General features: G+C 35.9%; 1 protein-coding gene across 1 annotated transcript in view; it reads right to left on the reverse strand.

Annotated features, from left to right (window-relative positions):
- BLTP3B (bridge-like lipid transfer protein family member 3B) overlaps positions 1–14,120 on the reverse strand; it is a 46,831-nt gene that overhangs the window by 9,409 nt on the left and 23,302 nt on the right. The window contains exons 8-16 of the mRNA XM_060777253.2: positions 13,748–13,928; positions 12,719–12,802; positions 10,735–10,917; positions 10,006–10,124; positions 8,860–9,001; positions 7,191–7,384; positions 4,394–5,883; positions 3,460–3,635; positions 1,752–1,879 (exon numbers count right to left, since the gene is read on the reverse strand). Coding sequence (XP_060633236.2) covers positions 1,752–1,879; positions 3,460–3,635; positions 4,394–5,883; positions 7,191–7,384; positions 8,860–9,001; positions 10,006–10,124; positions 10,735–10,917; positions 12,719–12,802; positions 13,748–13,928 — 2,697 coding nt within the window. The remainder of the gene's footprint in view (positions 1–1,751; positions 1,880–3,459; positions 3,636–4,393; positions 5,884–7,190; positions 7,385–8,859; positions 9,002–10,005; positions 10,125–10,734; positions 10,918–12,718; positions 12,803–13,747; positions 13,929–14,120) is intronic.

The raw sequence follows: 14,120 nt of genomic DNA on the forward strand, positions 1-14,120 counted from the left end.
AAACATCAAATTTCATCACCAGTTTTCTTCAAATGACAATGCTAATACTGTACAGATGCAACACTTAAAAATCGAAACTGTAACAGGCTACCTACCATTAAAAAATATTTCTGTAGCCCACTGAGAACTTTTGCTCCTCACTTTAAAGGATAAATATTGCTGAATAGATCATAATTGTTTTATGTCAGTGATACACAATGGAAGGAAGTCAACAATTATACCTTGATGATGCTGTAAAAATATTTGAATTGTCCTCTTATTTTTTAATTTTTGCATTGGTAATTCATAGACTGTCTTCCATGATAAATGGAATTACCAATGTAGTTGATTATTATAATCAATTATTTTTAAAAACATGAAGAATTGAACAATGTGCCGCTAGCTGAATATATACACTATAATGTGGTGGTGGGGGGGGGGGGGGGAATCAAGTAGTCCAAAAGCTTACCCAAACTAAAAAAAACCCTCTTCATATTACAATGGAATGAATTCAGATAAAATCAGATTTTTTAATTATTTATCTGGCTTGGAAGAGTTGAAACATGTGCATGGGGTGGGATCACACTCTCATTGAAATAGGATTGTGGCCAGAAGCATATTGGATTGACTACATCCGATACACGAGCTACTTTCCTCCGGGTGGATAAAGTCTTGGTTACTTTTTATCCTTACTGCTGTAATGAGGTCAGCTGTAGCTACATTTGACATTTTTTAAAATATAAAAATGGGCAGTGCGTAGGTTGTCGGAAGTAGCCAGGGATCTTACACTATACCTGAGCTTCAACAGTTATCAATTTGCTTCTGAGTTTCAGTTAAGATGTTGGCCAATAACTTTAAAATTATCTATGTAGTCTGGGAAATATGTATTCTTTTGGATTTCAGCTCACTCTAATCTCTGTTACAGATACCATCCATAGAGTATTACTATCTATCAATCTCTTGGGATTTTTCTTTCTCATCCATGGAATCAAAGCTATGGAAAATTGGTTGGCTGCAACAATCCATATTTTTAGATGTGTTGTTTATTTTTTTAAACTGCAATCCCTCTAGGTTTACAAAATGCATCAGGACCTTATCAATCATTGGACAGTATGTAAGGAATGAGATTTTTAAAATGACTTATTTTGGCACCACTAATTTTACTGTGTACTGCTTTGGTATATTATTGGAGTGGGGTGTTAAAAATAAATACAACATTAAATAATTTTCAGTGTGTCCTACATGCTCTATGTTTTGACAGCTATCCACCAACTACTATATTCACACAAGCTCGATTCAAATTAATGATATCTGAACTTCAGAAGTTTTGCATATGTTGCATGTCTATGAAACAATGAAATGTTCATGCTCTGAGAGGTGACTGAATTACAGGAGAAAATGTATATTTTTGTCAGAGAGGTGGGTAATTACATTTACAAATCCTATCCATTCACACCGTTTTAGGAAAATGGCCATCTGTTGTCTGAAACCTTTCAGGTAAAAAAGCAACCACAAATGTATTTTTAACATTGTTTCTAATCAAATTCATGTGCTGAATCAGTGGCTGCCTGCCAATATGTATGATAGCAGTCATTAAAACAGAGTAAATGATATAGATTTTCTCTGTTTTATGAAGTATCATTCTCTATATCATCTTTCCTTACTACAATTTCTACCAATCAATTTTTTCATAGTAGTAAATTTCAGCTTTCTCAACCAATCCTACTGCATAAAAATGCATGAATATGTTATCTTTATTTGAGAAGCATTACCATTTCCTCACTAGATTCTGGAGCACTTTCTGAAGCTGCACTGAGGACATCTGGAGATGATCCACCACAGTTCTCCACCACGGCACTTTCATGAGGAGTGTTTTCCACTGGTTTGTTTGACAAGATAGCTTGCATACCCATAGCATTAAAAAAGACATATGTTTAGATGCTTTCTACGCAGAAAACTATGTCAATAATTCATAAAACTATGTCAATGGTGTTAAGAAGAGTAGATCATTCAGTTAAACTTAATGTTGTTCCACATCAAACCAAGCAAGATAAGCTATAAAAGAACACATAGAGGCTGATTTCAAATTATTTTTAAACACTTCATTAAATTCTTTATATAAGATGGGAATGAGAGAGAAGAAAGAATCAGATACACTTGCTAATCCATTGCTTTACCTTTACAGATGAGGCTTATTGACCTGGTAGAATTAAGATCATCTGTCTAACACAGAAAATCACCTGCAAGTTGTCAAACTCACTGTCTTACACTGGGAGGTAAGATTTGACCCCTTGTTTTAAAGCACAATTTGCAAATATTTCATTGAAATAACTGACTTTGAGTGGGAGGTGGATAGTTATTTTACTAACCAATGTATAGTATTTAAGAATCTATGGCAAAAGGGTTAAGCAATTAATTAATAATTAAGCATAGCCCCCAAAAATGTATACCTATCATTTAAACATTTCTCTTTCATCAATCTTCAATAACACAGACATGTCAACACTTTCAAAATAACCAGAAGTGTAACAAGAACCAGGAGTCAGTACATATTTTTTAGCCTTGTGTCACATTAAATTTGCATCAACTCAGAGTTGCTTCTCACAGCTTGCACAATATGGTGCAAGAGGGTTTGAGCTGTCCTATAAACTATGCATGTTGCCTTACTGAGAAGTCTTATCAATCCATAACAGAGATTAGCAGATTCAAAGGAGGAAATTTGACTAACACTGTACAAAACAAATCCTATGGGTACTTTCTGTTTTAAAAATGCTATATGTTTGTTTCTCTACTTTTTTTCATATGTTTTAAGAAAATATTATTTTTCTGCAAAGGCGGCAAAGATATAGTTTTTAAGAAAAAGACAACCTACAGTGATAATTACCAAAAGATAAAAAAATACAAAAGTTTTGAAGGCACGCAATTAAACTATATGTTTAACAAAAATATTCTGTTTCCCACTTTGATCTTTTACAATTTTGTTTGCACCTTTACTTTAAATTTTCTCTCAAACATTTGCCTCATAATATTGAAGCATATCTAAAGCATTGTAAAATACAGAAAGCTAATAATATATTCTAAACACCAAGCCAAGCTCCATCTCTATAGGAATGAAATATCTGATTTATATTACAACTTGGCTGTCAAATCACTGACAGGACTTGGATGCAATTTGCAATTGATTTATGAGGAATATTCTAAGAATCTAGTTTGCTTGAATGGCATTAATGAAAACTCATCAGCTACAAAGACTACAAATTAAAGGAACAACCAAAATGTATAAAATTTCTTCAGTAATGGTAATCTAGGAAGCCCCAACTGGATCCTTTGAAAGCTACAAGTATTAACAAGATCTTCATTTATTTTTAAGGTATACAATAAAGCAAGGGTAATCATTAGTGAAATCAAGGGAAAACTCAAAATAGATTATGATTAAATTCAGTGTTATTTCAAACTAAATGCACCAGTAATTTTATTTACCTTTTTCCAAAAAACTTTGACTATCACTTCCATCACTTTCCAAATAGTGTTCCTCCAAAAACATACTGTCAGTAGAAATGGTATCCAAAGAGGCTTGTGATGGACTCTTCTTCATATTCTTATAAGAAACAGAGAATGCAGGGATATTGGACTGGCAGGGTTCCTTAGGCTTTCCACTTTTTAATATAAAGATATTAGGAAATCATTACTTATTGTGGAAAAAATTACAAAAGAAAATCAAAATCCTCCAAGGCATAAAATTAAAACAAGTGTTGATGGAAATAAAAACTATTATCTGAAGCCACAAATACAGGAAGAGTTTTGTCCTCTAGGTGCTGTTCCTTCAAAGAGTTATGAGCCTATAATTGCTGCTAGAATTTTCAGGGGGATCAGGTTTTTCTTAAACTGTTCAAGATGAAGAGAAGATCCTTCACCAGGTGTCACCACTGTTCTAGAAAGAATGTGCAATGTGCATGGCTACTACCACCTTGGGAATTCTTTAACATTACTTTCTTGGACATTAATAAGACAAGTGAGTAACCTATAATATCATTCATTTAACAGTCTGTCAAATGAGTACTTTTTTAAATATTAAGAACTGTTTTTCTGGTCTAGCCTGCTTTTCTTTTTTCCCTTGATTATCCCTGAAGTTATCCATCCATTTCCTTATGCTTCATCTTATTTACTGAAAACCTGCTCCCTCTCCCCTTCTCCTAGTGGCATCTGGCACTTCTATGTGAATGTTTCTACTCAGCACAGAAGAACATTTTAAAATGCCAGGCTACATATCAGCAACATGAAAGAGAGACTATTTCCTAAAAATAGCAAATAAAGTAGCCTAAAGCCCTGAATACATGGAAGCCATCTTATTTGACTGTGTTGATATCAATCTTTAATCAAAACAAATAACTTTTGAATGTGAACATGTCTATACCTTAATGAAGGCTGAAATACAAGCGGTCTAGCTGTGGTCATTTTTTCTCTGTCATTTTCAAGTTCTTCAGACTGCCAAGCACCATCCAATCCTAACTCTGAAACTTTGACTGGTGAGCCTCCTGCACCACTTTCTTTATTTGTAATCACACTTTTATCATCTTCTTTTTCCATCAGCATTTCAATAGAACCTTCTCTGCAATTTAACATATTAACCAGCTCCCTGGTATATGTGCTGCTTTTGTCACTCAATGACTCACAGATTTCTTCTGAATCACTTCGACTGAAGAGTCCACTACTATTTTCATCATTTAGTTTCCCAAATTTTTCTGAAGTATCATCTGAACAAGAACTTCCCCTTCGCAAATCCATCTCACTCTCTGATTTTAAAAGTGGATCTATCAAATTGACTTTGTTAAAATCAGCGTTTGCAGACTGACAATCAGTTAGAATATTAGTATCTGATTGGCTCATCTGTGCAGAATGAGGAGGAACTAGCTTGCTTTCTGATCCATGTGTTTCTCCATTTCCCATAGGTGAGAGATCTGATGCAATTGGACTTTCTTCTTCCAAAGCAGGAGATTTGCAGCTGGCTCCTTGCATCACTGGATGGAGCAACAGAGCTACGTCAGCACTTTTTAGTAAGATTCCAATACAGATATCTGCCTGTTTTGCAGGTTTCCCTGTCACAGTTTCCACATCATTCCTCAGGTTATCAAGGAGCATCACAAGGGAATCTTGGAGGTAGAGTAAGAAAAGGTATTGGTAATGATTGATCTGCATGCTCACATGCTTTTGGATGTGAACCAGAATGTGAACATCTGCGTCAGATGTAAAACATGCAGACTGGGATCCCAAAGAGATATTTTTAGTGGACAGATTTTCAATACCATTGGCCAAGGCTTCTGTTTCAGTGTTATAATACTCTTTTAGAAGTTTTTTATGATGCAATCGACTAGCAAACTCACTGGACTCACTTTTTGGAATGTTAAGTGCTTTGTGACTATACAAAGAGGGTTCTTTAAGTGATTGTTGAAGTTTTGTGGGCTGGCAGATCCAGAATGTAAGTGGGAATGAATCCACAAAGCTAATTGGCCGTCCTTTTCCACTTTTCATTCCTTCATAGTCTATCCAAAACTGGGGGAAATGCACTGCCCAGACATCAGAAGCAGCAGATGTTTTAAGTGCACATTTATTTAGCTGGGGGGTGATAAAACCTTTATAGATGTCATGCATTTTTGTATCTTGTTCATGGGCATGGCGCTGAAAGATTGGATGAAGAATATTAAAAGAGTCAGGAGATTTTGGAAAATTTGTGAAAGTCCTGCTGAAAAATTCAGTGTCTTTGAAATTTTGGAACACTGCCTCCAAATCAGAGTGTCTACAGTTGGGCGAATGCCTGGTGTTTGTAGCAATCATTTCAGAACTCTGTATAGAAATTGCACGTGGACCATCCCTATGATTTGGTTTCTTTTCAGAAGGAATAATAAACTGAAATAGAAACATAAAAAATAGTTACAAAGCATGAATTGGTTAAAAAAGAACATTTTGATAAATTGCTTCTTAAATAATATGAGTTGGAATATATACATGAGAAAAGTAATCTTCCAAAGGAATTGCTATTTTATTAGGGGGGGGGAGCCCAAAAGTTATTAAGAGGCAAAGGACGGTTTATTTCTCCAGCTAGTTAACTACAAAAATATACTAATATGGGTGTCTCTGACCACTGAAGCTTTGACCATTTCAGGCTGAAACAAAAGTAGCAATCAGGTGGCTTTAAGTGAGCTAAAAAGGAGTAAAAGAACATGGAAGTAAAAGTTTCAGGAATGAGGCCAGCATGCTTGGGTTTATCATTACATAACATTTGAAAATAACTTCCTTGAGGAAAACTGACCAGAAATAAAATAAAAGCATGATAACCTCTTGACCCAAATAGCATTTTGTGACATCTTTACAAGACTGGGGCTGGGGGAGTTAAGAGAGGTTGAAGAATGCCCAACTGGTGATATAAGCAGGGGCTGAGAAATACACAGCAGTGGAGGTCAGGAGCAGGCAGGAAGCATTGGGAGAGAAAATGAGCAAAGCAGGCCAACAAGGGCAGCCACCAAAGCCATAGAGGGGAGGCAGATGCATTGCAAAGATAAGGAAGGGAAACACAAGCAAGGCCCAAGTGGCCACTTTCGAAGAGGCAGCCACTGTAGCCAGTGGAGGAGGGGAAACTGTGAGAGATCCGAGGGGCAAGGCCAATCTGTGAAGCCACAAAGTCTACCACGGGAGTAGGAGGCTGCAAGAAGCCAAAGTGACAAGACCTGCATAGGCAGCTGCTGAAGCCACTTTGTGGGGAGGCCATTTGAGGGTGAAATATTTGGCCCCAGTACCACCTTGTTTTGCAGGTTTCTCACATTAACTATGAGACACTTATCACTAGCACCAACATAGAGGTATTTTCTATGTTCTCTTCTGATGTCCAAAATCATTTTATAGGAGGTTAAAAATTTGCACATGCCAGTGTCGATGATTAGCCAATATCAATCTGAGCTGCCTGGAAAATTGAATAGAGCACTGTTGCACTGTTTTAGTATTTCCACAGCCAAATGAGCCAAAAATACACTTTAAAAAACCCTGGAAGCATGAAAGGCCTAGTAAGAAAAGTGATAAGGGGGAGGGTATTGTGCATGATGCATGGTATGGAATTCACACATAATTTCTCATTCCAAAGCATTTATTTTACTGCATGCATCATGTACTGCAGAAGCACAATATTGAGCAATTTTGTGCTGTATCTTTGCAAACTGTACCTTGATCATTAAGCCATCAACTCGAACATCAACATGTTCTTCCGACTTTGAATTGTCATTTAATTTGTACATAGCCATGAACTGACTAAGGCTCTGTTGCAAGTCCAGCACAAACTGGTTTAGCCAAAGAATACTCCTCTCATCAAGAGTGAACTGCAAAGCATTTAGCTGAACGTAAAGGTTTGAGTTTGGAACTAAAAGGAGTACAAAAAATAATTAAAAGCATTTAAAAAAATATATAGAATCATTTTCACTAGCAATGTTTGAAGATACTGACAAATCCAGAAAATGGGGGTAGACGGAGATATCATGAATAGCATGTTTTGGGCAGCTAAAAAGTCTGGCTGCACACAGAGCATTGTTTCTGAAGAAAAACTGCAATTTATCATTGAAAGCACTAACTGAACCAGCAATGCTACTTTGATAATTACATAAACACAATTGGAATTTTCAAAACAAAAGAAAGAATGGCACACTGCTGTGTGGAAAGTTCCTGTTCAGTATTCCAGCCAGCCATGTACTTCTGCAAGATTTTCCATTCCCTTCCTATTAGATTTTTATTTCCAACTCCCTGCAACATTTCTTTGGTTTCCCCATCTATAATATATATTTAGCATTCTATAGCCAAAGAAATTAAATCATTATTGGGCTGAAGTTTTAGTGAGACAGTATTCTCCCTCACGTTTTCTTCCTTTTTTTCTGTTTCTGCAAACGTTGGGAGTTGCCTGAGCATACTGCTGTCTTGGCTTTCCGTAATCCCCTTTTGTTTACAAAGCCAGCATACATATATATGCAAGTGTGTATGAGGTATGGAGATAATATTTGTTATTAATTTGTGCAAGTTTCCCATACCTGGCCCGTTTTGTTGCTGAGGCCAAGCTGCATCTTTTTAGATTTGAACATACTATTTGATATATACCAAGACTCCACAAAACAACTCAAATGTAGGGAATCCCCCCAGATGACAATTGGGGTAGCTCCTGCCCATATATGAGTTTCTCCCCTTTCAATTTTTCACTATATTCATTCAGATCATTCCTGGTATATATCAGGGGATGGCTAAATACAATATTTTACTACCAAACCCACAAAACATTTCAAATCCTTCAAGATTCTCTATATAGCAAAAGTTCATTCATATCAGAGCGTAAACAAAACGAACTGGCAATTCTTAATTATATACTGGCAATAATTTAAGTTTCACTTATTCATTTATTTTCTAATTCAACATTAAATGCATCTATCACATATAAAGAGTAACTATTTCAAAAACGTATCAGTGTACTGAATGTTATTGCCAAATAACTATGGACTTTAAATTTTAGCCCAAAATTTTTGCAAACATTTCAAACTTGTATGGTGAGGTTCTCACACCTGTTCTCTCCTATTCTACAAAGTAACACAGTAATTCTCTGAAATGATATTGTGGATTAGGGTGAGGATTTCTATTGCAATGGGGTATACTCAGGGGTTTTATGAGTATACTCCATTGCAACTGAAATCCTAGCCCTAAAGTTGCAATGAGAATAGCAGATTTTTCTGTATTAGGTGTTTTTTCTGTATCTAGTGAGGCTTAAACAATCTACACTAGACCTATAACTTTGCAAGGTGATGATTATATGCTCACAAGTATTTTAGAAAGTTTGAAGAGGGTGGGAAACTATCTTACTAGGAAAGTCTTTTACATCTGGGTAGTAGTATTCCGTGAATTCAATATGAATGGCTGGCATTTCTGATGGGAGGTACAGAGACTTCTTATTACAAGAAATAAGAGTTTTAGGAGAACGGCGATACTGCTCTGCTGTAGAAACCTGAAAACACAACATTCAATATTAAAACAAGTGTAAACAATTGTTTCTCACCTTGCCCACTTCAAAGGACATTATGAAACTTCAATTATATTGTGGGTAAAAATCTCATTATTATTGTTGTTGTTGTTGTTGTTGTTGTTGTTTATCTATGATACATGTTCCTAAGTTCCTAAGTATTAGATTTATACACAGCTCAGAAAAAGTAACTACAAAATAAACATAAAAAAATAGTAAAATGTCTTAAAGTATACTTCTAAAAGATACTTTTATGTTATTGAATTAAGAAAAAACAAGGGGTAAAGAACTAATTTATGAACAACTTAAAGTTCTACATATTAATGGGCTCTTTATCAAGCAGTAGAATTGCTTAGCAAAAGCAGTAGAAACCTTATTTCCTATGCAACCTTGTATTATTTCCCAGCTACATTTCTCCAGGATTGAAATAATAAAGTCTCTGCTTTTGAACTGTGGTGTTGGAGGAAAGTTCTGAGAGTGCCTTGGACCACGAGAAGATCCAACCAGTCCATACTTCAGGAAATAAAGCCCGACTGCTCACTGGAGGGAAGGATATTAGAGGCCAAGATAAAGTATTCTGGCCACATCATGAGAAAACAGGAAAGCTTAGAAAAAACAATTATGTTGGGGGAAATGGAAGGAAAAAGGAAGAGGCGCCGACCAAGGGCAAGATGGATGGATGGTATCCTTGAAGTGACTGGCTTGACCTTGAAGGAGCTGGGGGTGATGACGGCTGACAAGGAGCTCTAGCGTGGGTTGGTCCATGAGGTCATGAAGAGTCGGAAGCGACTGAACAAATGAACAACAACAACAATCATGAGGACAAACATTTTCAGGACCAAATGGGATAACACATATAATTAAGACCTACTAATCTTAAACTTTATCTGGATGTAAGCATTACAAACTTTTATCTCAAATTATTGAGTTGGAGAAATCAAGAAACAGGTAAAGCCATAATTTCAGCAGCAATTAATACTGAAATATACCTGATAAATATTAACATCTGCAAGCCTAACCACAACAGGGCTGCACATTAGCTTATCCATTGGTTGCTGAGGTGACACAGAGGAAGGCTTGGTGACTCCTTTTGGTATTTGTTCCTTGCCTGTAAGAACCAAAGACATAACCCAAATAGTAGACATAGTTTATCCATAACTGAGCTCTCTCCATGACTTTGTAAAATACAGTCTATAAAACAGGACAGAACTGCAACTCCCATTATTTGCCTCCATTTGCTCTACCATCTTGAAGGCTGCCTAACTCCCAGCCCTACTATAAAGTCTCTTCTGAATAGCATTTCTTGTAATCATGATTTTTAAACATTGTTCTATATTGTGAACCAATGAGAAAACAACCTTGTAGCAGATGACCTAAAAAACCCCAACTAAATAAGATTTGAAGAAACCTATTCATTCAGATTAACACTGTCAATATTAAATGGATTTTCTAAAAACCATATGACAATTTCTAAATCAGATATTACAATTTGCCAAATCCACACAGATTGAGTAGACGCATTAGACAGTTTTCTCCTGTTCCTGTAATCACCATTCTAAAAACTAGGATTAGGATTTGTTTGATTAAATATTGTCAAATGTTAAGGGGGGAAACCTAGCCAAATACTTCCACTGGAAGTGGAACTGCAAAGCCCACCGGCTTTGGTGAAGGTCCTTCCTTTTTCTCATCATAAAACAACAATAAACACATCAAGATACCTGCTTGTATGTGCTGTGGAGACTCCTGAGGTGAGGATTTAGTGGGAGAATCTACATCTTGATCCTTCACAGCCTGCTTAAGCAATTCAACATTGCTTTTGAACTCCTGTAATAATTCTTCTGCCCATAAACTTCTGGCTTTGGTAGCATCACTAAAATGCATCCAATGGCTGCAGTTATCATCTATATTGGACACAAATTTAAAATAATTCCATAAACATGTTACTAAATATAAAATCCTGTAGCACATAAACTATTTAGAGTCATTTCAAAAGAATACTTCTTTGACAGTTTGCAAACTCCTAATTCTAATACACCAAAGGCAGTAATAGTTCAATGAAACAGACTTGCTGGTTTAGTTCAAAATTACAGCTAACTGAACATCCTCTTTTCTATTTATTGTAGATCAGTCAAATCTAGTTGGGAAGCCTGAATCCTATTATAAAAGTAGACCCTCTGAATCTATGTAACTTATATAAGTGTTGTATCATCAAGCTACCATTGATTCAGTGGGGCCTGTCTATATGGACAAAAAAAGCATACTGACCTCATATTGGCTGCTATGCTTACATATGTCTGATGATTTACATACCAACCTGATCTTTTGTCCTTTAATGCTGTTAAAATTGCCTTTTACCCCACATCAGAATGTGGGGGAATAGAATGTGGCCATTCCCGATCGCTAGTTTCACTCTGGACCTAGGAGAGGAGTTAAGGATGGCCCAAACTAGGGAATGAGAAGTCACAAGGGCCAAGTCACATGATCTTTCCCACCAGGATGTGGGTCTGGTCACAGCTGAATTTTAAATTTGCTACCTATATATATGTATGTGTATGTGAATGTGTGTGTGCAAATCGATTCTTGCTGATTAGTATACTAGTATATCAATATTACCACAACTCCATTGAACATGATGTCTAAAGACACCTTAATCAGAAATACATACATTTGTGTGCACGATGGAAAGGGGAAAAAGGAAAGTGGCCATGCAGCCATCTATGGTGCAAATGGGAGTTTTTCAAAAGGAAGCTCATATCAAGGTGAATTCCCCAGGGGACACATGTGGCTATGTAAGACAAATTCACTACAATTTGTCTGTGGTGTTAACAAGGCAAACACATGGTTTATGCAAACCAGAAAAATACAGTGAGAATAAGGTGCAGACAGGGTTTTTTTTTTCAGGTGTAGACAGGCCAAGGGACAACTTCTGTTGATTCAGGGCAAAAACTGGCTCTCTCCTAACATCACAGAAACCTTCCACTTTCCGATCAAAACAGCATCCAGCAAAGAAAGGAGAGTTTTGACTGCTCAGAATTGAAGGTCTCGTGATATACATGCAGTACCTCATGAATGTTGCTCAAAATGTTAACTCCAATTTTAAAAATGTAATCAATTTCAGTAACTGAATAATGTTATAAATTTTATTTTAACAAGATTTTTCAGAGATTCACTAAGGATCTAGGTGCTTCTTTGCTTTACAAACTTAATATTGCTATTTTACAGAGTTATCCTAAAGACAGATGAAAATATGTGAGCGTTCAACACTCAAAAATTAATTCCAAAATGCATTTATTTCAACAGTAGAAACAACTTTTGTGCACAATATTGAATATTTGATGCTGTAATTTGATTTTCTACATTAACAAGTGACATCAAAAGACATGGAGTGCTTGGTATGAAAACATTTACAACATGAATGAGTATTGTTGGGGATTTGGGGACCACATTCGCCTTCCAAGGTGACTTTAAAGGGCCGCCTCCCTTGAAAAGTATTTTTATTTCCAGGTTACTTCCTATTGAAATAAATGCTTCTCCTGGACCTAAAATGGTCTAGAGAGAATGAAACTTGTGGTAAAATTGCTATCCACAATCCATAAGGGTCATTAGGGGGCTTTTCCCCAGCCTTGGTTGACAACATTAGAACAGTGAGAAGCAATTTTATACAAATAAGATCAATAAACATAAGTCAGCTTTTATTCTTACCTGCTTTGTGAAAAGGGTAGTAGTCTACAGTTAACTGACTAAAGGATAATTGCATAGCACCTCCCGAAATTCGCCTACTTGCATCTGTAAAACAATATAGGGTTCATCAATATATACACATTGAAAACAAGTGGCCCAGTGAGGATGTTCTTTTGGTTGATAACACTATGCAACACGATTTTTGTTCCTGGATTATAAATCTCATTTCCTGATTGGTTTCATCATCAAAACATGGAAAATGTGTATTAAACTGCAAAAACTTTGGTGTGGTCTGCACACTGAAAGGTTCAAAATGGCATATTTTCATTAAGGAAAATTGCAAACAAAGTGCCTAGACTGAAGAAAATAACAGTACTACCTCAGCCACAAAAACAAAGTTTCTGGAGTATAACAACTACTTTGAAAATAAGTAGTGCACACTCAAACAGGAAATAACACTTTCAAACCAGGAACAGAAAAAAATGCAAATTTTGATACACCGTATAATTTTAAGACCATGAATTCCTCTTTGCTGAAGCTCTCAAGCTGATGTCATATAATACTTTTATGAAAGTATCGGTCAACTGAAGGTTCATTTCCCTGTGCTAACTTGTATTGGGAAGTTCTCTTTGTTTTTTTCACAGTCATAACTTTCTTTTTAAAGTGCATACAGAAAATTTAAATGGAGATTTTTTTCCCCATTCTCAGAGCAAAACCCCGCAGCATATACATATTTATAACTGGGTAAGTACAAAGTGACATAGGAGAAATGGATACTGAAATGGCTGTTTGGAACCTTCAATTTACCTGAAGCAATACTAATATAGTAGACAACCAAAATCTTCCTCTCATTCAAAAAAAATCTATTGGTCTGTGTATACAAATAGAGGGAAAGATCTATTTGCAACACAGAGAACAGTGTAATTTGTTAAAAACACTGTTATTAATAAATTTGGACTCAACAAGTGTATTGCACAAGGACTAGTAAAATATAGCAAAACTAATTCCAGAGCACTCTCAATAAAATGAAGAGAGCAACAGAGCTCTTACCCTTTTCCTTGGAGTGAATATCATCACATATATGCAGATCCAAATGTGAAACTGCTAGATGGTAAGAGGTTTCCTTAACATCAAAATCATTGAATAGTTTCACAATTGCATCATTTTGATCAGTAGCTGCAGAAGACTGTTGTGTTTTCACCTGTTGAGAGCTGGATGCAGGAGTGGAATTCTAGAAACATTCAAATATAAAAGTTTGCCTTGGCATGAACATCAACAATTAACATCTCAAAGTTAAAATAATTTCAACAAATTCTCAAGATTTGCATGTAAGGGAAAATCTGAAATGTAGCATCTTGAATATGGCTTTTAACTGTCAAATTTGAAATACTGTATTACTTGGTATTCAAACTAGTTGCTGCAT

Source organism: Anolis sagrei, chromosome 5 (genome assembly GCF_037176765.1).
Source record: "Anolis sagrei isolate rAnoSag1 chromosome 5, rAnoSag1.mat, whole genome shotgun sequence".
Classification (NCBI taxonomy): domain Eukaryota; kingdom Metazoa; phylum Chordata; class Lepidosauria; order Squamata; family Dactyloidae; genus Anolis; species Anolis sagrei.